Source organism: Mobula birostris, chromosome 15, assembly GCF_030028105.1.
Source record: "Mobula birostris isolate sMobBir1 chromosome 15, sMobBir1.hap1, whole genome shotgun sequence".
Classification (NCBI taxonomy): domain Eukaryota; kingdom Metazoa; phylum Chordata; class Chondrichthyes; order Myliobatiformes; family Myliobatidae; genus Mobula; species Mobula birostris.
The window spans coordinates 36,923,708-36,947,911 of record NC_092384.1 but is presented as its reverse complement, the minus strand read 5'-3'; the positions used below and the strand labels follow the sequence as shown (position 1 = coordinate 36,947,911).

The 24,204-nt window shown below is 41.2% G+C and overlaps 1 protein-coding gene across 1 annotated transcript in view; it reads left to right on the top strand.

Moving 5' to 3' along the window:
- The window catches only part of nkd1 (NKD inhibitor of WNT signaling pathway 1), a 98,319-nt gene that overhangs the window by 34,426 nt on the left and 39,689 nt on the right, over positions 1-24,204 (top strand). The window contains exon 4 of the mRNA XM_072279162.1: positions 12,012-12,069. Within this exon, the coding sequence (XP_072135263.1) occupies positions 12,012-12,069 (58 nt within the window). The remainder of the gene's footprint in view (positions 1-12,011; positions 12,070-24,204) is intronic.

Genomic DNA, 24,204 nt, shown 5'->3' with positions numbered 1-24,204 from the left:
GTTAGCAACAAAAGGGGAGCTAACGGATATAATTTATTTTCAAATGGTACAGGTGTCCCCTGCTTTTCGAACATTGGCTTTATGAAAGACCTACATTAGTTACCTGTTTTTGCTAACAGAAGGTGTTTTCACTGTTAAAAAGGGCAGCGCGCGATAAAAGGCCGTGTGCGCCCGGAGCAGCCGAGCTCCTCCCCTGGAACTGCGTTCTCGCTGGCATTGCTTAAACACGTGCCTGTGAGCAGCCAATAGCAAGATGAGTTCTACGGTATTGGAAAAGCCTAAAAGAGCTCGTAAGGGTGTTACACTTAGTGTAAAACTAGATATAATTAAGCGTTTCGAGATAGAAGAAGATGACCTGCCTGACCTGATGGAAACAGACGACGATGAGATGACACCCCAGTGTCCCACCACCCCAACCCCCAGGCCGCGGACCGATACATTGCCACGGAGAATGCAGCGGTAGCCGGGACGCACCCAACACATCTTTTAGAAAAAAGCCAAAATAAACAAGCTAATTAATTACGTGCCAGGCAGCACAGAATTAATTAGCTTGTTTATTTCTGCTTTTTTTCTTAAAGATGTGCTGGGTGTGTCCCGGCCACCGCTGGACCGCTGCATGCTTCGTGGATCGGTATTGGTCGGCGGCCTGGAGGTTGGGAACCACTGCGCCACCCCAATCTCCGACGACTCAGCCTAACAAATCATCATCAGTGTGCTCAGCGCTGTCTTCCCGATTCCCGTAAGTGATACTACACTGTGCATACATTATTTCTACTTTATATAGGCTGTGTATTTTTATGTGTTATTTGGTATGATTTGGCAGCTTCATAGCTTAAAGGTTACTGGAGAGAGTGTTTCTACCGAGAGCGCTTGCGCCATGTTTCTGCTGAGAGCGCTTGTGTGAGATTTTCACTACGGAGAACAGTGCAGCAATGATTGTAGAAAAGTATTTCTACTTTATATAGGCTGTGTATTTATCATATCATTCCTGCTTTTACTATATGTTACTGTTATTTTAGGTTTTGTGTGCTATTTGGCATGATTTGGTAGGTTATTTTTTGGGTCTGCGAACGCTCACAAATTTTTCCCATATAAATGGTAATTGCTTCTTCACTTTACGACATTCCGGCTTACAAACCATTTCATAAGAATGCTCTACCTTCGGATGGCAGGGGATACCTGTATTTGATAAAGTGCCATATCACAGATTACCGCAAAAGTAGTTCATAGCATTGAGGTGAATCTATCATGTTTAGAGAATCAATTAAGAGAAAGCAGGAACAAACATTTTTAACTCCAACAGAAAGTGAGTCCTGGGTCAGTATTAGGCTTCAACTGTTTGAAATCTGTATTAACAACAGAAGGACAATATATGATGTATCTAACTTTGCTAATGATTCAGTGATGGATGGGAAAGTAAGTTGCAAGGGGGATATAGACAGGGTAACAGAATGGGCACAATGATGGCAGATGAAATGTGTTAAAGTATTCACTTCAGCAGGGGTAGCACAGAGGTGCGGCTGGTAGAACTGCCTCGATCCTGCCCTCTGTGTGTATGGAGGTTGCAGATTTTCCATGTGTGGAGGAGACTTGAGAATAGAGTTTGAGTAAGTCCACTTCTGACAGCATTCCAATATCAGAGATGCCCTTCAATCTGTATTGTCTATCAGAGCCGAGCCCATTACAAAAAGTACAGTCCAATCAGATGTGCCAATCACTCCTGTGATGTGTGAAAAGACACCTTGGGAATTCATCTTGCACTACACCAGACTTACTGACTCTCCTTCACTTCACAGGAATTACGTGGATAGCTGCCATTTACTATGCAGAGTGATTGTGCTCGTCTTGAGTTTCTCTTCTCCATAATCTTCTATTAAAGACCTGGCTTAAGTACTAGAATTTAAGCGCGTAAAGATTTTCTGACCTGTCCAATCTTGTGGTAGGAAGAAATGGGCAAGGAAAAGAAAAGGGGTGGCTTTTGGTAAACAGAAATGAAGAATTAATCGTTTTCACTTGATGGTCTTCAGTCTGCCCTGTGACCAGCTTGTTGCGTTTAATCGTGTTTATTTCAGCGTAAGCCATGACTGTCCAAGTTCTTGACTTCACCGTGCATTGTTGAGTGTGAAGTGAAATCATTCACAGGGTAGAAATGAGGCTAATGAGAACTGTTTACTGTCTATGTCTTTTCAGAAACACACTAATGTTTATTTCAAATGATAGCCTGCAACTATTAAAGTGCTTGTACTGTATGTGATAACATAATTTTAATTGATATGCCAATATATACATCAAAGCACATCAGTCTATCAGCACCTCAGAAATGGGCACATTTTCAACAATGTCCAGAGATACCTTGGCTGTACTTCATGAGTTTATTTTTGTGCTGTTTGAATTTGAGACTCTGGTTGAGAGTTAGAAAGGCAATGTGTATAGTGACTGTAAATAGAAACAAGTACATTTCTGGTGGAGGTGTACTTTTGAGTTTCAAAGCGGTGTGATTCATAAATATTAAAGGACTTGTCTCTCACTATTCTGTGCAAATTTGGCGTTCTTTGGAGGTTAAGGAGTTCCCTCTGTTAAGCACTTTGTAAATTGCATATAAATCAATCCCTTATTGGTGTGAATTGTATTGCTTGGTTATGAGATTTTGGAAGAGGTTTACAGATAATGGGAAAATGCAATTACTGACTAGCTGTTTTTTTTCTTTGGCATGCGATGCTTAATCAGCGAGTGTTCCAGATTGGCTCATTCCTTTGAACAGGTCATTGGAGTTGTTATGTATTTGATCATCATGTTACTTTTGAAAAGGACATATCTCATGGTTTTCAGTTCAGTGGGAGCTATTGTGTGAAGCCACAAGTTTTTGTTAAGAAGCACTTGATGATTCAAGGATAATTGCCACAACATTAATGGTTTTATTTGCATGATATCCAAGCACGAAAACAGAGAGTTGGCAAAAGTGATTGACGACAAAATTTCTTGCAAACAACAATGTTTGTAATTGGATTGTGATGCCCAATGTTATCTTTAGTTTGTTCTTCCCATTGGAGTCAGGAAGTTGGGTAATTAGGATTATCTTCAAGGTCTTGGAAACTTGTGTAACTTGGGACCTTCTGGTGCTTGCTTGTCAGGGAAAAGAGATATGGTGAATTCAGTCATTGGATACAAGTTATAACTAGTTAAAATGGAATTCCTGTTAGTTTTCCGGAGTGAAGTGACTTTGACTTTAAGTGGTAATATATTCAGTTTGCAATCAGACATTGGTGTTAGTTGGATGGTTAGTGGCTTGAGGTAGCAGATGAGTTTAAGTGAAATATTTACTTGGATTGATTTCCCATCTCAGGATATGGACCTGATCCACAAAATCCACTTAAGTAGCTGCAGAGTCACGCAGGAGCAAACAGTGTCAGTATTCTTAAGCAAATGTGACCTAATTTACTGGGCAACATCATGGCACAGCGAGAGATGATCTCACATATGCAAATATGCTGCATGATGGCCTGGTATGGGAACACCAATGTCTTTGAGTGGAAAATCCTACAAAAGGTAGCGGACTCGGCCCAGTGCATCATGGGTAAACCCCTCCCAATCATTGAGCACATCTACATGAAACATTGCCATAGAAAAGCAGCATCCATCATCAAAGATCCTCATCACCTAGGCCTTGCACTTTTTTCATTGCTGCCATCAGGTAGAAGGTACAAGTGCCTCAGGACTCACACCACCAGGTTCAGGAACAATATCTACCCCTCAACCATCAGGCTCTTGAATAAAAGAGGATAACTACACTCATTTAAGCACTCTGTTATATTGTTATCTCATGCTTGTTATGTATTGCTATTTACTTACATCTGCATTTGTACAGTTCCTTGTTCGTTGAGTCTGTTTACAGTTACTGTTCTATGGATTTGCTAAGTATGCCCGCAGAAGAAGAAGCTCTGAGTTGTATGTGGTGACATGTATGTATCATTATAATACAAAGTAGATTTAACTTTGAACTTTGAAGTTGCTGGCTGAAATTCTGGAGGTCATGGTCAAACCAAGAAATATCATCATTGCTCCCTATTGCAGAAAATGTGTACTCGGATATCCACATCCATCTCATTACTTGTTCCTGCAAACAATGAACAGAAATTATTGGAATAGTGCTTATTTTTTAATCAATTTACTTTTGCATCTTTTTTATCAGGAATGTTTTACTTAATTAACCCATGAGATGTCAGTTTCATATAATAACTTTATTTGGAATAAGCAAAACTCAGTGCAAATCAAAAAGCTGTCCAGAAAGTTAACCATATGCTTCACGCCTTTCATTTACCTTTACATTGATTTGTCATAACTAGATGGTGGAAAGGACATGGGAGTTGGGGAACTGTAAAAATTATTTACTGAGATGCTGCGCAGTGTGAAAGACTTGCAGTCACGCATTGTGTAAACCTGCCTTGCCTTGAATTTTGTGATGAATTTAAAATAACTTTGAAAAATGAACACATCTGCCCGTCTGATCACAATAATCCAAAGCAGATATCTATATTTTTGATAAATACTTGTGGCTGCTGTGCTAAGGATCCTAAATATATATTGCCTTTGCCTTCCCTGTTAGTAAATGAGCATCTTGAATTGCTCTTGTTGGAAGGTTCGGATTCTGCTAATGCAGCATCATTATATACAAAGACTCATCTTTTTAGTCTGTTTTTCTTCATGTTTGACTCAATTTTTCTTAACCAGAAGACAAGTTTCATTATATCCACCTGGTCATATTGGCCGGCTGGTGGTGTAGTGGCATCAGCGCCAGACTTTGGAGCAAAGGCTCCCGAGTTCGAATCCAGCCGGCTCCCTTGCACGCTTTCCATCTGTGCTGGGTTGAGCGTCGAGCTAGCAACTTGTCCTCGTAAAAATAAGAGAGCCTGCTTTTAAAAAACGCCGTCATGATGGCGTCCTGATGACTCCATTTGGAGTTAGGGGCTTTCTTCTTCTTCTTGGTCATATGTTCAAGAGAGTCTTCAGGAAGTATAACTGTGATACCTGCACAAACCTAAGAAGATAGAAACTAAAATAGTAGTAGAAAGCTGCTGGGAACATATGGTTCTGAATTCTAAATTTCTATACCAAGCACTTTCCCAAAGATGGCACTGGCAGTAAATGTAGCAAGTTATTTGATCCCAGTAGCAGATTCTGAACTATGGAATCTTCAACTGCTTCCCATCAGCTTGTTCTTATGAATAGTTGGGAACGTGGCCAGTGAGATAAATATCATCAGACCCAGGGACAAAAATGCGGCCAGAGCCTCATTTTTTGGAAGAAGTTCTACCCTAACTTTACCCACATAGATTCAAAATCCAGGTCAAAAAGTTGTGACTCGTTGCTCATTAGCAGAGTATAAAGGTTCCTAACATACTTGGAGGATTTAAGGAAACAATGTAATGAATAAAAGCCATTGAGAGTTGAAATGCATAGACTCTTTCATCGTTTTAACCATATAATCCACTTAAGTCTCTGTGTTTGAAGTTTCATTATGTGGTGCATGGTCAAATTTTAATAGGGGCTTTAAAGTCTTAGAGCTTTGCATGGCTATCAGGAACCTCTGTTTTAACCTTGCTGTGCCACATCTGTTAACTTTTAGGGATTGAGAACCAAAATAGTGAAATCAGTTACAGACTAAAATTATACTTCGAGTTTTAAAAGATCAAAAAAAGGTGGTAAACCCTTACCTTTGTTGTAACGTTCTCTTTTGTAGACTTGTCCACAGGAATGCTGGATCCTTTATTCAGGATCTTTCTCTCATACAAAGTTGACGTTACTGAGCTAAACTGCAGTAAACAATCAGATCACAAGGCAATGTGACTTATGTAAGTTTGCAGAAGGGAATCCATTGGCATTTAGGACATATTTTATCAAACAAAACATATCAAGAAGATGAACTCAGCAAGACAGGCAGCATCCATGGAGATGAATAAACAATCTGTGTCTTGGGCGAAGACCCTTCATCAGGACTTCAGGTTTGCTGAGTTCCTCCGACATTTTGTGTGCGTTGCTCAAAATTTCCAGCATCTGCAGAATCTCTTGTGCCAAGTTTCATTATTTCAAAGATTTTTGATAGCTAATATGATCCTACCAAAGGAAAATTAGACAACTCAGTTTGGAAATTGTCCGGCACCTGAGAAGGTATATTAAACCATTAACATGTGGTCGAGCTTGAAGGACTGAAGAAATCCCACTGCCTGATTGTGAGTTAGCACCCTGCATTAAAACCTATTGCTTACAGGTCTCCAACACATTTTGTGAAAGAGATCTTGTCTTACACACACAATTCTGTAAATTGGCAGATCAGGTTGCGAGGTTTGTAATGGTCCTGAAAAGTGACCCCATCTTTCCATCTACCAATTCCTGTCCACAAAGCCACCCTCCCCAATGTGTAACCACACCCTGGGCTCAGCTGGCTTTCCGAACAGGTTCTCAAGACCTGGCTCAGTGATGACAAAGTGCCCAGCATCAGGCCCTCAAATCACCGTTGGCCCCTACACACTGACTGTTTTTTTTGCACGTGGCCTTTATCCATGTTTTAGACCTAAGACTTTAATTTTGGTCACTGCTCAGGTAAATACGTAAACTAACTGTCTTATTTTCTGTTTGTATCTACAGGATCACAAAAAGCAGTAGCTGTTACACGAGGCGACATTAACGTCCTTGTGTTTCATTTTTGCTTAAAGTGGGAATTCTGTACATAAGTCTTGTTAAGAAATCTTACTGGAATGTGAAAAGATACAAAGTGTGCTCTGCTGTTCGGTGCTTGCATGTAGCCGAGATGGATTTAACTGTTGTAATTTCATCCTTCACAAATAGAGGCTTTAAGTCACAGTATCCGCACTGCGTGCTTCTTGAATCGTCTCAGAACTGAAATGTATACACAGTGTCACTAGTTTTTCCATGATCCTATTAATAAACACTGACTATTGATTTAAATGACAGCCGTGTACAGTTCAAACATTAAAGAATCCAGGTCAGATCACCAACTTGCACATTTGAGTGCTGACCACCCAGTGAGAGGAGCCCGTGGGCCCAACCGAAAGCAACTGTACAAAAAAAATCCTAGTAGTCACATCAGTGCTGATGTTTCTGTGGATCTCACTCTATCTCTGGGCTTGCTTTACACACTGAATACAGACTTGTTTTTGATCCTTTGTCATGGATGGTGCATGTTGATGTAAATTACTGATATCCTGGTTGTACTGTGATCGGAGCAGGGCGAGCAGGAGGAAGTGCACTTGCTGCTAAATGTCATCTGACGTAATGTGCCAAATGGCTGGACTTACTCTTGTGCAAAATGCATTCGGCTCTCAGTTAGACTGATGCCTAATATTATCTTCCTGTATTTACAATTATAAATTACAATGCAAACAAAAAATGACTTGCACAGAAAGGTTTATTGCAACTGAATAACGTATTTGCTTTTCTTTTGTTAAACTAAACAGGATAACAATGTCTTATTTATAGTCCTTTCCTATTTCATCTCTTTTTTCCTCTCAGAAAAATGAGTCTGGTCCAGTCCAACTTGAGGCCAGGGTCTTGGATCTTTTCAATGCCAACTTGACACAAATCCAACCCATGTAGATTATTTTGGTCTTGATTTTATAGACAGGCTCTCAGAAGCATTGTCAGAGGATGCAGTTGCTATTAAACCCATTATGTCTCATATTTGCCCAGATGCAAAGGAGTGTTAATTTTTGGTGGCATTGTTGAAGTAGAAGAGCAAACTAAAGTAAACCTGGATCTCTATAGCTCAGCCACTCATAGGATAAATTCACCCACCTGGATACAACTGCAGTTTCTTTTCTTTTCTGTGATTTCATTGGTGTTGAGGTGATAGTTTCCAAGAACATAAGGAGACCAAGAGAGGTTCCCCTTCTTAAGCTCTGTTCTTTATTCCCACATGAGGTAACTGGTTGAAAATACCATGACTAGTCCAGATTCAGAGTACTAAATGGCATCATCAGGAATCTCTAAAATATAGTGCAATAAGTCAGTCATGAACAAAGAGATTCCTAGTTCACATTCATGTTTCAATTAATTGGATTGGGATAAGTACTCTGGGACAGAAATTCATCTTTGGTCACCAGCACATAGTAGATGTTAGAATTAATGGTATCAAGCATTGTGAAGGAAAACAATATGCAAGTAATAGTCTAGTATCCACAAGTCAGGAGTTAGGAGTCCTTTAACAGCCACTGGCAACATCACGGTGGAAATGTACAATTCATATCCCAGTCACTGACAGTTTGAGATTAATTTCACAATATGCAAATGCTTATTAACCATTCAATTGATTTTAATTTCAATTTTTCAAAATGACTTTTCTCCTTGTAGGACAAAGGGATTGGAGACAGCGAGAGTAGGAGCTTTAGTGTATCATTAGTGTTAAACGGATCTTACAGGAACAGCTACATTTTATGTGTCACTTCCTAAATGATTACTTTGACTTGTTTGAGACAAATGCACTTTAATAATTGTGAGTAACATGGCACTCTTTGTACTTTCATACTTACTGTCCTGGTGAGTGTTGCTTCTACATTTCACAATTGGCAATTTGTCTGTAGAGGTGTTTATGGGAGATACGGTACTAATAAATTCTTACATAGCAACAGAATGCCCATGTGGGTTTATTGTCTGCCAGCTTGAAGAGGAAGTATTATTTTGTCAGTAGTTTGGTGGAAACACTTAGTCTGTTCCTTTCCCGGATAGTTGAACATATTCACAGCCTTCGATGATCCAGTTAGTGGAATTTCCCATGGGATATGAGAACATGTTTTCTTGTTTTATGGAATTTTAACAGTGGTCAGTTTATTTACTTCAGATTTTGAACAGATCATCTGCAGAGAAGGGAGAAATGTTATACTTCGCCTCCTCTCAAGATTTTGGTGTGATGAGCATATATTAATCTATCTAGCAGTTCTCTTCCTCTATCTTGCTCTTCTTCTGATGGTACTGGTGATAGCTAGAGTTTTCCTAAAATGTAGATGACCATTTCAGTTTAAGGTTTTAAACATAAGTTTTAGTCATAAACAATGCAGAAGGTTGACAATGGTCTTGATGGATAGTGTAGCAGGCTCAATGGGTCCAGTGGCCCAAGCCCACTTGTGAGTGGTGTTGATTGTTTCCAAGAATTTTGAAAAGCCTTGGAGCCATTGCAACATCTGCTTCCAACATTGCCTCCACTCTCAGGGATAACCCCAAACTGAAATTCACCGGAGTAGCCCCAAGCTAATGGTGCTTGCCATTTTAATGTACCGTCTAACTCCGACTCTGACTTCTGCACGATTACATCAAAGCCCAAAGCAAACTCAAGGAATAACAGCTCTTCTTTCTTCTGGGCACATTGCTGTCTTCCAGAACTAAGGTCAAAATCTCCAACTTTCGGTGGCTGTCTGTCTCCTTCAGTTTATATCAGAAATGGCTATTCTTATCGTCATATAGGTTCAGTTTTTTCCTTTATTCTATTCAGTTAATCGATTCTTCTGGGCACATTCCAGAGCCTCATAATTATAATACAATATACAAAGAAGCTTAATGTGCTGATATTGCTGGTTAGGGACAGGCATAGAAAGGGGAGCTGACTCCAAGAGTAGACTTGGAAGAAATTAGGGGATTGAAAGGAGGAGGTGTGATGGTATTGGGTTTACTGACCACAAAGTTCTAAATTCAAACGGAAACCTTAAACCCTATCGGATATAAATAGCCCCAAGTACATTTGTACTATGGGGAGATTATACTGTACCTACGCAATCTTCAAAAACTAGTTCACTTCCCTGTTTATTCTCCACAGTGAGATTAGCTACCAATATGCAATATTCAAGCAGTGTGTCCCCCTTCCCCAACAAGGAGAAGATACTTCCAGCTAATGAAGTAGTTTAAAATACAGTTCATTTATTTACATAAATACACATTTAAATCCAAACAACATCCATAAAACATATTTAAGACACACACAGAGTATTTCTGTCTTAAACATTTCCAAATTACAAACCATTTCCAAAACACAGGTACAATTCCTATAAACTAACAAGACATACCAACGATGCAGACGAGTGGACTCTAGTTCACGCCATTTTTCTTTCATGCCTTTTGATGTTCCTTACCCCATTCCTAATAATAAGCCCAAACACCTCTTTACATTTATAGTTTCTTACAAGTTCAAAGTAAATTTATCAAAGTGCATATGTGTCACCATGAACAAATTTGGGATTCATTTTCTTGTGGGCATACTCAATAAATCTATAGAATAATAACCGTAACAGTATCAATGAAGCACTGCCCAACTTGGGCTTTCAACCAGAGTGTAGAAGAGAAAAAAGCTATGCAAATACAAAAAGAAAGAAATAATAAAAAATAAATGAGAACGTGAGATGAAGAGTCCTTGAAAGTGAGTCCATTGGTTGTGGGAACATTTAAATGAAGTTGAGTGGTTATCCCCTTTGGTTCAAGACCCTCGTGGTTGAGGGGTAATAACTGTTCCTGAACCTGGTGGTGTGAGTCCTGAGGCTTCTGTACCTTCTTCTTGATGACAACAATGAGAAGGGAGCTTTTCTTGGGTGGTGGGCGGTCCCTGATGATGGATGCCGCTTTCCTGCCACAGAATTTCATGCAGATGTGCTCAATCATTGGGAGGGCTTTACCCATGATGCACTGGGCTGTATCCACTACTTTTTGTAGGATTTTCCATACCAGTCTGTGATGTAGCCAGCCAATAGACTCCTCACTAGACATCTGTAGAATCTTGTCCAAGTTTTGGATGGCATGACGAATCTCCATAGACTCCCTAAGGAAGTACTTGGGTGATTTCCTCAGATACCCTTTTTACACAAATGGTCTAAAAGTTTTTGGAGACATGGATCCCAGCTGCTCACAATTAATGCTGTAAAGCTAGCTTCTCTGAGTACATAAAACTCCACTTATTAATAGATTAATTCTCCATCTGGTCTGCAAGCCTCCTTGAACAAAGCAACTTAGTAAGTGTTCCTGTTTGAGACAAGCCAAATGAAATAACCCATTGTCCAATATTGCACCTCTTGAGCAGCAATAAACAAGGTGCAGTAGTCTAGCAGTCTGCTCCATAGATTGAGGTTGTTTGCAATGTTTTCAAACTCCAAGCTGATTACTGCTTGCCATTTACATTTCGAGAACTGGAAGGCTAGATCCCATTTACGATCAGAAGTTAAACAAAGGATATAGTTGAAAGCTTGATCTTACAAGTGATAGTTGCTGTGTTTAGAAAGCTAAGTTTGGGAAAATGAGGCCCTCTGGCCCACAAAGTGAATATCCATCACAGTGGAAGGATAGGCAGAGGAAAGAAACATCTTAGAGGTAACCAAAATGAAGCAATTTTTCCTCCGAGGAACCCCGGATATGTTTTTTTTAAAAAAAACTTTTATTATTTGTATCAGGATTACTGCTGTCTTCAATGTAAATTTAGCCTTTCCCAATTCTTCTCCCTATTGTATTCCACTCTCCTACTTGTACATGCAACGTTGTCGTGATCTTCTGCAATGATCAGAATCAAAATGAAAGTGACTGAAGTCGCCTCCCTCACTCATAGTTTTTGACACTTTTCATGTGGGTGAAGCTTGAGGAAGAACACATTCTGTCCCAATGGAAATTTGATGCTCTTTGCGTTTTAGTCCAGAATTGCTGTGATAAAAACTTAACAATAAGCAATTGACCGTTGCAGGATCAGTCTCCTTCATATTTGCATCACAGAGGTTGCTTTTTCCACTGTGAAACTGGACATCTATACGTTGGATACATAGTATAACCAAATGCTTGTCAAGTGATTGCCATTTAGAGCATTCAGTACTTGCAATATGATGTGTTTTGTGGATTTGATTGTTTTTACAATTATTGATCTGTTAGAAGAAAAGTGAATTCCTTATTTATGTACAGAAAATATCATTTAAAATTACACAAAATTATTTCATTGCTATGCTTTGAAATTAAAGTAACTGGCATTTGTATTGCAGGGGTCGACCGGTGAACTTAGCAGAGAAGGATACAGTGAAGAACTTTATCCTTTAGAAGGTAATGATCAACACTTATGTAAGAAGAAATAGCTTTAGTTTTTTTTCTGTTTTTATTTTATTGCAAATCCTGTTTGTAACATAGTTACTGCTTTCTTCAAGTGTTCTGAGATGACAGTTCACTTGTACATTGCAAGGAGATGTAAGGAATTAATAATTTTTGTGTATTTATTTGCATTTTTTAGAGAACAATTAAAATCTGTGGAAGAATTAGCAGTGCTAAATCCAAAACATGCATTAAAATGTATTCTGGTTCAAGGAGCAACGACGACACAAGGGTATTTCTGTGCAGATCCTTCCAGAGTAAAAAGGGGTTGGGTCTGCATCAATTTTGGCTCTGTTATCAATTCAGTCATCATCTTTATAAATTGATCCTTCACTGAAGATACCTTTTCTTACTAAATAGCCATAGGAAAGATTATCAGTACTGATCTAGAATAAATCAATAGATTTTGGGGATTAAGTTACATTCTACATTATGTTTTTTTTAATAATCAGATAATATTATGTGACTGGAAAGTTTTATCAAGCTCTTTTATCACTGTAAAAATACAATCATTGTTGAACACAATTCAGTTTTTTAAATGGGCATGTTTTAATATTGGACTTGAATTGATGAAGTTGTATCATATATTTTGAGCCCTGGATTTGATTATTGCCGGAACTATGAATTTATTTTGATGGATGCATTGCTATGGCTGCTTTAGCTAAATATAGTTGAGTCAATATTTTAACAGCAGTGTGTAATTTGGAAGTTATAAGTTTAATGTTCTTTTATCCCTGGTATGTTCAGCACTCAGATCTTTACTGCTTTGAACAGTAGCTTTATTGTAGGATTAAGCATATCCCTGCAAACAGTTTAATTGTGAGCAGAGGAACTGCATTTGTAAATATACCGAGGCATGAATACTAGAGAAATCTAATGGCTTCAGAATAGCTGATAACGGTACACAAAAAAATTAACTACTCAAGGATAGTGGCTGCTTACTTATTAAAGCAGGTATTTAAGCTTTCTTTGTTCCCTGATCCCCTTCTCCATTTGATTGATAGGCGCTTTTTTATGATTAACAAATAAAATTCCTGTTTTCATCCCACGTTTTTTTTTCTCTTCACCTTGGGACTTTGCTTGTTTATGGCATTACTCTCTCCTCACATGTGCCCATTAATTCCACTTCCTCCCTCATTCTCCCTCAACTTGATAACACTCCAAGTTCTGCTCTGGGCATCTTCATGGGCTTCTATTTACCATTGCCTCCACACCCTTCATCAACATCAATTTTATTTTCCCTTTCACCCTTTGCTTTCAATGGTTTCTCCTCTTCACCCCCCCCACCCAATTCAATTCAATCCAGTTTCAACCCCCCATCCCCCCCCACCTCACTTTTCAATTTCTTCCCTATCTTAACGCAACAGGACACTGGTGTCCCAGTTGTAATGACGGAATGTTGTCACTGTGAACAGGAACTCACTGTTAGAAATGGCAGCAAACTGAACATGCTGACCAAGTCATCAAATTGTAACAGGATGGATGGATGCACGTTTAGTGGTATTTGGCCTTTTTCTGGTTTTAAAAAAAACAAGTGGGAAAATAAATACTTTATACAGAGCCTCCAGTTCCTAATTTCACTAGTGATGGTTGAAATAAGCTACTCCTTTGGAAGCAGCCACAACATTGCTGCTGCCATTAGGAGGGAGATTCAGGAACAGTTATTACCTTTCAACCATCAGGCTCCTGAACCAGAATGGATAACTTCACTCACCCCAACAATTCTAAAACCTCAGTACTCCCTTTCCAGGACTCTAAACTCATGTTCTCAATATTATTTATAAATTATTAATTTATTATTATTTTGTTTTCTTTTTTGTGTTTGCAGTATTTGTGGTCCTTTGCACATTGGTTGTTTGTTTTTGTGTGTAGTTTTTTTTATTGATTCCATTGTGTTTCTTTGTATCCACTGTGAATGCCTGTAAGAAAATGAATCTCTGGGTAGTATATGGTGACACATAAGTACTCTGGTAATAAATTTGCTGTGAACTTTGGGTAAAAATTACCTTGGCCATTGATCAAAACTGGCTCACTCTCCAAAGATGCTGACAGACTTGCTGACAATTGCAATTCAAAATTTTGATTTTTATTCTGTTCAACTGAAAAATATTCAATCAATAATATTTCAGAAATCACAATGTAAGCAACCAGATAAACTAAGAAAAGTTGCATCAATAATGGAAGCAATATCTTAGAACACCGAACAGTGCTTCCTCTCAAAAGGTTGCAGCAAAAATCTGAGTCACGGGAAACTATGGTTAGAACCAGGCTCTTTGGTGCACTCAGTCTGTGCTGAACCACTTAAGTTTCCTAGTCCCATCAACCTGCACCCGGGCCATAGCCTTCCATAAACCTCCCATCCATGTACCTATCCAAACTTTCCTTAAAAGTTGAAATTGTAATTACATCCACCACTTGTGCTGGTAGCTTGTTGCACATTCTCACCACCCTCTGGGTCCCCCTAAACATTTCCCCTCATGTTCCCCTTAAACAGTTCACCTTTCACCCTTAACCCATGACCTCTAGTTGTAGTCACGCCCAACCTCAGTGGGGAGAAGACCTTCTTTCATTTACCCTTTTCCTCATTATTTTGTATACCTGAATCAAATCTCCCCTCAACCTTCTACATTCTAGTAATAAAGTTCTAACCTATTCAGTCTTTCCTTCTAATTCAGGTCCTCCAGACCCAGCAGTATCCTAGTATACTTTCTCCGTTCTCCTTCAATATTATTTGCATCTTTCCTGTGGGTAGATGACCAAAACTGCACACAATACTCCAAATTAGGCCTCATCGGTGTCTTATACAACTTGAACATAACATTCCACCTCCTGTACTCAATACTTAGATCTATGAAGGCCAATGTGCCAAAAGCTTTCTTAATAGACTGATTTACCTGTGACGCCACTTTCAATGAATTATGGCCCTGTATTCCCAGATCCCTTTGTTCTACCGCACTCCTCAGTGTCCTACCCTTCACTGATTGGTTCTTCCAAAGTGCAACACCACACACTTGTCTGCAGTAAATTCCATCTGCCATTTTTCAGTCCGTTTTTCCAGCTGGTCCAGATCCTGCTGCAAACTTTGATAGTCTTCCTTGCTCTTCACTGCACCCCTAATCTTGGTATCATCTGCAAATTTGCTGATCCAGTTAACCACATTATCATCCAGATCATTTATATAGATGACAAAAAACAATGGGCCCAACACTGATTTCTGTGGCACACCACTAGACACAGGCCCCAAGTCAAAGTGGCAAGCATCTACTACCATTTTCGGGATTCTCCTGCAAAGCCAATGTCTAATCCAATTTACTATCTTATCTTGAATGCCTCCTTGACCAACCTCCCATGCAGGACCTTGTCAAATACCTTGCTGAAGTCCATTGTAGACAGTATTCACTGCCTAACATTCATCAACTTTCCTGGTAACATCCTCAAAAAAAAATGTACAAGATTGGTTAGACATGACCTATCATGCACAAAGTCATGTTGGCTATCCCTAACCAATCGCCGTCTATCCAAATAGCTATATGTCCGATCTCTTAGAATACCTTCCAATAACTTTCCCACTATTGAAGTCAGGCTCACTGGCCTATAATTTCCTTGTTTATTCTTGGAGCCTTTCTTAAATAACAGAACAACATTAGCTATCCTCCAATCCTCCAGTACCTCACCTGTTGCTAAGGGTGATTTAAATATCTCTGCTCGGGCCCCGCCAATTTCTGCACTTGCCTCTCACAGGGCCCGAGGGAACACCTTGTCAGACCCTGGGGATTTCTCTACCTTAATTTACCTCAAGATAACAAGCATCTCCTCCTCTGTAATCTGTAATACTTTATTCTGACAGGCACTTGCATGATTTGAATTCTCTGAAGTTGCCTTGGTCTACAAAAACCTCAGGCAGCATCTTTCCTAGCTCCCTCCACAAAGAAGGAAATGATAAGTAAACTGAAAAAAATCTGCTTACAGCTTCTCACCTTCTCTCATTGAAGCCTCCCCCCCTCAAGTCTTGATTTAACGTTGTCTACTACACCAAATAACATCAACACATGCCCCTGCCTTGTATTAATTTGCACTTGCTAATGAATGGCAAATTCTGGCTGCTGTTTTCAAACGCTGAATCTCCCTTAAAGTGCTGCTTTTTAATGCACACTTACTGACCTGCATGAGTCGCTCCTTTTCTTGCTCCCGATCTCTGATTCGCTGCTGTTAAAAATGTGAACAGAAGGAAGAATTAATCGTATAGTCGTATATTAACTGAAGAGTTCGCAAGTGAGGTTAATATGAAGCTGATCACAGAAAATATATCACAGAAAGTCTGGACAACCTCAAAAGGTTGCAAGCATTCAGAACAATAGACTCCCCCCCCCTTCCCCCATGACTCATTTAATAGGTTAAAGAAAATAGAATATGAATTAAAACTAGAGGTTGCTAGCTGTTCAGAAGTCTTTTAATTTCACTTCATATTATTAGCTTTCACTGCTCATTTTATAATTAACATAAACTCAATGGTCTCAAAATCCAGTCATAAAACTCCTATTCAAATTGGATTTAAGTTCCTGTTGAATACCCTGTCGTGTTCTGCTCATGTCCGATAGAAATGTTGGTAGTGGTGATGATGTTCGTGATGTTCATGTCTCTGAACAAATCGACCTACGTGCCCTTCATACAGCAGGAACGATGGCAAATCCCTCACATGTTCCTGTTCTATCACCCTAGAAGAAGACTGGAAGGCTTTATACACTTGGCGACTATCTTTAGTCCTCTGCTTGTGTTTTTTATGGTTCTGTTGATGCTGCTGACTGAGTTGCATGGGTAGACATGGAATATTCGTGCCTGTGGCCACAGGGGTAGAGGTCATTGGCATATAAGGGCACTGTGAGATCTTGTTCTTTCCAACCTTCCCAGCTGCTCCTGCCACCAGCGTATCTTTGCCCAGAGTTTTGGGAGATTTAACTAAGTGCTTGCCGATGTCCTGATTGCGTAGTCTTTGCTGTAATTCCATCATCCTGTTGTATGAAGAATGGCTAAGATGACTGTATCCTGGATCGATGGTTTGAGACCTCCTGTGGTGACCATACATGACTTCAGGTTCATGGGAGCGAGATCTGGTTTGATGAGAACTCTTCACAGGATTTCCTTTTCAAGAAGCCACAGGAGATGAGTATTTACATTAGGCTGTATCTCAAGTAAAGTTGTTATATTATTTTTTGTTTCATTTTTGTGTATTCTGCTTTCAGTTTTTTTTTCATCTGGTTCACTCTGGTAACATGGGCTGCAAATTTTCCAGGACTCTCTCTGCATTCACAGCTGTCCTAAACAGTTTATTTCAAGCCGCTCTGTCCCCCTTGCACCAAAAAAGCAGCAGAGTTGGAAATGGATGCTCATTTGGTGACAGAAACCAGCCACAGAAAGATTAATGGCTTTGATTGAAATGGAATAGATATTTCCCTAATCAACAACAGCTGATGAATTCCATTGGCTGACATAAAACCTACTTTTTCTTTTTCAATTTTATTAGTTTCAACATCGTACACATTACAAAAGTAAGTACAGAGCATTTGGGATTGTATTAATTAATAGTAATTATAAAAGTTTACAGTCAGGTAACACATAGTTAGTAAACATCCCAAAATCACACAGATTAACAATAAAATATATAAAGAGTATACATAAAATACAAAAATATCATAAAAAAAAGAAAAAGAAAAAAAATCCCCTAAAGAGACTAATCTATCCAAACTAAAAGAAAACTAAGGGAAAAAAAAGAAAAGAAAAGGCTATATTGATACCTCAGATAGAACCAATAGTGTCGCCACCTCCACTCCTCTCCCCATATATTGAAATCACAAAATAGATTTGGCAAGGGTCAAATTACATCATGTGGAAATATTGAATAAATGGTCTCTAAATCTCATCAAATTTAATAGATGGGTCAAAAATGACACTTATAATTTTTTTCTAGATTTAAACAAGATATTGTTTGAGAGAACCAATGAAATGTAGTTGAAGGACTAATCCCTTTCCAATTCAATAGTATAGATCTTCTAGCCATTAGAGTAACAAAAGCAATTATCCGACAAGCTGAAGAGGTCAAATAACACACATCAAAGTTGCTGGTGAACGCAGCAGGCCAGGCAGCATCTCTAGGAAGAGGTGCAGTGGACGTTTCAGGCCGAGACTCTTCGTCAGGACTAACTGAAGGAAGAGTCCTGATGAAGGGTCTCGGCCTGAAACGTCGACTGCACCTCTTCCTAGAGATGCTGCCTGGCCTGCTGCATTCACCAGCAACTTTGATGTGTGTTACTTGAAACTCCAGCATCTGCAGAATTCCTGTTGTTTGAAGAGGTCAAATGATGTTTTTTTTATCATTGCTAAACCAAAGATGGCAGAAATAGGATGAGGTTGTAAATCAATGTTCAAGACAGTGGAAATAATATCAGAAATATCGTCCCAATATTTCTTCAATAAAGGGCAAGACCAAAACATATGAGTTAGTGAGGCTATCTCAGAATGACATCTATCACATACAGGGTTTATATGAGAGTAATAACAAGCTAATTTATCCTTAGACATATGAGCCCTATGTACAACTTTACTTTTTCAAAGAATGCACGTCGCTTTGCCACCAGGCAGCAAACTTAATGAAGTCTTCACCTCCAATGGCCTACCCTGAAGAAAATACCAAATATTCACAGTATTTAGTTTTCTTAAATTAACCCTAACTTTGCATGTGGAATCAAGCACCATCGAGGCTGCAGTGTTTAGGCAATATATAAATACAGTGGATTGCAGTTAATTGGGCTATTGGTTAATCAGGGCAGTGGCTGAGAAAATAGCCAGGATTCCCTTCACTTATTTGGGATACTATGCTGCTTTATTGGGGCAAAAGACCATTACTGAACAGTTTCTAACTAGTGTCAGTTGCGAGCACTTGTGTCGCCATTAGACAGTATACCATGTTTAGAACGGATAGATTTTAAATAGTGTTAGTTGCATGTGTTTATGTTCAAAAAGTAGTGATTTTTGTCACTGATAGTTGCGAGAAATAAACAGTAAGACAATTCAGAATGGTTTTGCTCACTGCAATTTCAAGCATTGAGGTTTAGAGATGCCAGAAGTGGCCAGGAATGAAAATGAAACAATTTCACTATGTCAACAAGTGAGGAACTATGAGAATTTAAAGGTACAGGAATCATCTTGAATGTTACAATGAAAATCAAGATTTGGAGGATGCAATCATCGAAAGCATCGTATGAAGGCATTTCAATATCTGCACTAGGTGTTCACACTGGCTTTGTTCATTAATGCCAATCAAAAGAACATGGCAGTGTCCACTGGAGGAATTCCTCTGATTACTGTAAGGAACTAACACAGTTTTATAGTACCATAGTAGGATTGACAGTGTTCTAATTTGTTCTGTATTTCATTTAAATATATAAATTGTTAATCAGTTAAACAATAGTTTGTCTTTTTTATACGTTTTAAACTATTTCCACGACACTTTGGCCAATTGGAGCAGCAGTTTAATTGGGCCAAAATGTACTGGTCTCAATGTGTCCCAATTAGCAGAATCCACTGTGTACAAAAGTACACATGCCCATGAAACAAAGAGAAGTTATTGCTGATTTTGGAATAGAATCAAGATATCATAACTCCGCATACATACCTTGACCTGAAATGTTGACATATGCTGTTCATCTCCCGAAGCACTGCATGACACCCTGAGTGCTTCCAGCTTTCTGTTTTATACCCTATCGGCCATTGTAGAAAATACAAGAGGCATGATGCAATGTGAAACATTGAATTATTATCAGTCAGTAGTGGTGGATACACGTTCTTCTGGAGCGGTCGCAGCAGCGCTGAACGACGAGAAGCAGGCGTGGGATTTGCCATCAATTCTAACCTCGCCCGTAAACTCACCAAGCACCCAGAGAGCATCAACGACCGCCTGATGACACTTCGGCTCCCACTTGCAAACAAGAAGAGTGCTACGCTGATTAGTGCCTACGCTCCCACCATGACCGACCCAGATGACATTAAAGACAAGTTCTATGAAGAACTCGATGCCCTCATCTCAGCAATCCCACAGTCAGAGAAGCTCATCGTTCTCGGGGACTTCAATGCCAGAGTAGGGACAGATTACCAAACCTGGGAAGGGATTATTGGAAGACACGGCACTGGCAAGTGTAACAGCAATGGCCCTCTGCTCCTCAAGACATGTGCCACGCACGACCTTGTCATCACCAACACCCTGTTCCGCCTACCCACCCGTAAGAAGACGTCATGGATGCACCCACGCTCGAAGCACTGGCATCTGATTGACTACATCATCACCAGGAAGAGGGACAGGATGGATGTCAGAGTGACGAGAGCCACGTGTGGTGCTGACTGCTGGACCGACCACCGCCTCATTGTGTCCAAGTTCAGGCTTCGCATTCTGCCCATGAGAAGACCCCAAGGGCAGAAGACTGCAAAGAGGTTGAATGTCTCCAAGCTGAAAAGCAGCAGGGTTGCAGAAGAATTCGTCGATGACCTTGAAGGCAGACTGCCAGACACACTACAGGAAGACGGGACCAGCGTTGAGGAACAGTGGACGGCCTTCAGAGACGCTGTCTACACTACAGCCCTCGAACATCTCGGACCAGCAACCCGAAGAAACCAAGACTGGTTCGATGAGAATGACGAAGAAATACAGGCACTACTAACGGAGAAACATCAACATTACAGAGCGCATCAGAATGACCCCACGTCGCTAGCCAAGAAAGATGCCTTTACCAATGCAAGAAGAAAGGTGCAGAAAAAACTTCATGAGATGCAGGACAGCTGGTTCAGCAAGAAGGCCGATGAAATCCAGGGCTATGCAGACAGCCACGACATAAAGCGCTTCTGCGATGCGCTTAAGGCTGTATACGGACCCCAGTCCTCCAGCTCCTCACCCCTCCTCAACGCAGATGAGACGCAGCTGCTGACAGAGAAGAAGCAGATTCTGGATCGGTGGGCTGAGCACTTTAACAACGTCCTTAACCGCCCTGCCGACATCAACGACGAGGCCATTGCCCGCCTGCCCCAGGTAGAGATCAACAAGAACCTCGACACCCTCCCCACAGTAGATGAAGTCAGGAAGGCAGTGAAGCAACTCTCCTGTGGCAAAGTGCCAGGACCTGATGCAATCCCTGCTGAGGTATACAAAGCAGGAGGCCCTGTCATGATGCAAAAGCTGACTGTTCTCTTCCAGTCCATGTGGAAAACGGGACAGGTCCCGCAACAGCTGAAAGATGCCAGCATAGTCCACATCTACAAGAGGAAAGGCAACCGCCAGTCTTGCGACAACCACCGAGGCATCTCCCTCTTGTCCATTGCGGGGAAGATTCTGGCCCGCGTCCTGCTCAACCGCCTTCTCCAACATCTTGAGCAAGGTCTGCTCCCAGAAAGCCAGTGCGGCTTCCATGCAGAACGTGGGACCGCGGACATGATTTTTGCTGCGCGCCAGCTCCAGGAAAAATGCCAGGAGCAACACAGCGACCTCTTCGTGACCTTTGTCGATCTAACCAAGGCTTTCGATACGGTCAGCAGAGAAGGCTTGTGGAAGATCATGGAGAAGTTTGGCTGCCCCAGAAAGTTCATCACAATCGTCCGGCAGTTCCACGACGGTATGATGGTGAAAGTTCTGGATGACGGCGACGAGTCGGAGGCCTTCCCAGTGACAAATGGCGTCAAACAAGGCTGCGTTCTTGCCCCGACTCTGTTCAGTATGGTATTCTCTGCCATGCTGACAGATGCCTTCCGTAACTACGAAGAAGGAATCCACGTCAGGTACAGGACTGATGGCAGGTTGTTCAACCTTAGGCGCCTGCAGGCAGTTACAAAGGTGCGAGAGACTGTCATCAGAGCCTTCTTGTTTGCTGATGACTGCGCACTCAACGTCAGCACAGAGCAGGAGATGCAGCGTGAAATGGACTGCTTCTCACAAGCCTGCGACAACTTCGGACTCACTATCAGCACCAAAAAGACCGAAGTTATGTACCAGCCTGCCCTAAGAAAGCCATACCAGGAGCCGCGCATCACGGTGAAGGGCCAGAACCTCCAGGCAGTCGACAACTTCACCTACCTGGGCAGCATATTCTCTCGCGCAGTGAACATAGACGCTGAGGTCAACAACAGGATTGCCAAAGCCAGCGCCGTCTTTGGGAGACTCCGTGAGAACGTCTGGGAGCGGAGAGGACTCAGCCTTACCACCAAGCTGAAGGTCTACTGTGCATGGTCCTTACCATCCTCCTTTACGCCAGCGAGACCTGGACTGTCTACAGCAGACACGCCAAACAGCTCAACCACTTTCACCTGAGCTGTCTCCGCAGACTCCTCCACATCAGGTAGCAGGACAAAGTCCCCGACACGGAAATCCTGGAACGAGCCAGGCTCTGCAGCGTCTACACCCTCCTGCTGAAAGCCCAAGCCAGGTGGGCTGGACATGTGGTCAGAATGCCAGACAGCCAATTGCCTAAGCAGCTGCTGTACGGAGAACTGCATCAGGGCAAGTGCTCAGCCGGGGGGCCGAAGAAACGTTACAAAGACTGCCTTAAAGCGTCCCTCAAAGGCCTGGGTGTCGACATCAACACGTGGGAGATGCTTGCCCTCGACCATCCAGCTTGGCGCAGCAAGAACTCCACAGGAGCCCGTGCAGCTGAAGTCAGGCGCATCATCGAGGCGCAATGAAAGCGTGCTGTGTGCAAGGCCCGAGCAGCATCCACAGCCACGACAGCACCCACCCACTTGTGTCCCACATGTGGGCGAGCCTTCAGGGCCCGGATCGGCCTCATCAGTCACCTCCGGACCCACAGCCACCAATCTCCCATTTGACTTTGAAGCCATGGTCATCTTCGACTACGAAGGACGAACGACAACAACAACAACATCAGTCATGTTACTAGAGTAATCCATCCATGTATTAGGAAACAAAAGAGGCAACAATTATGCAATATAGAGACAGTGTGTAGAGCACAAGTTGCTATTTTAAAACTTGTGCATTTTTTTTTGAACTTCTGTCACTGACTGATGCTATAGCAAATAAGAAACACCTTTATCTCTTGGAGTTGTAGAGAACTGCAACTCGAGTCACACTAATTACCTTTAATCTGTTTTCTGAACTTCCTCTCAACCTAATGCAAGAACTCCAAAGTGGTGGCATGGTAACATAACGGTATGATAACATCAGCAATCCAAGTTCAATTCTCACTGCTGTCTGTAAGGAGCTTGTATGTTCTCATGACTGCATGGGTTTCCTCCGAGTGTTCTGGTTTCCTCCCACATATCAAAGATGCATTGCTTGATAGGTTACTTGGTCACATGGGTGTAATTGGGTGGCGTGGGCTTGCTGGGCTTTGAGGGATACCGCTACATAAAATGAATAAATAAAATATAAGAATGAAGCTGTCTTTTGTTGTAGGGATACCCTAAAAGCATGATGGGGAATCTAAAGTGCGATTAATAGTCCTGAAATTGGAATTTATGTAATGACCAAACATCCCATATACAGTATAGCCATACTGCCTTTGGTGCAATGTTTTTTTAAATTTCAAAATATACTTTATTCAAAAATAAAATTATGTACAATAAACCATTCAATGACTCTCAATCCTTTACAGATGTTTCCATTATGGGCTTTACATTTCCACACTTTTAGCCACCCATGTGGCGCTGTGTTGTTTCATCTTTCGACACCATTGTGGAGCGGTATACTCCCCGCCACCAGACCCCTCCCACTCCTGTGGGAGAAGAACCCTAAACAGTGGTCCTTCCCCACCGGGCCCTTGCAGTGGCTGCACCAAGTTTCAGTGCGTCCCTCAGCACGTACTCCTGCAGCCAAGAATGTGCCAGTCGGCAGCATTCTCCCACGGACATAGAAACATAGAAAATAGATGCAGGAGTAGGCCATTCGGCCCTTCGAACCTGCACCGCCATTCAGTACGATCATGGCTGATCATCCAACTCAGAACCCTGTACCTGCCTTCTCTCCATAACCCCTGATCCCTTTAGCCACAAAGGCCATATCTAACTCTGTCTCAAATATAGCCAATGAACTGGCCTCAA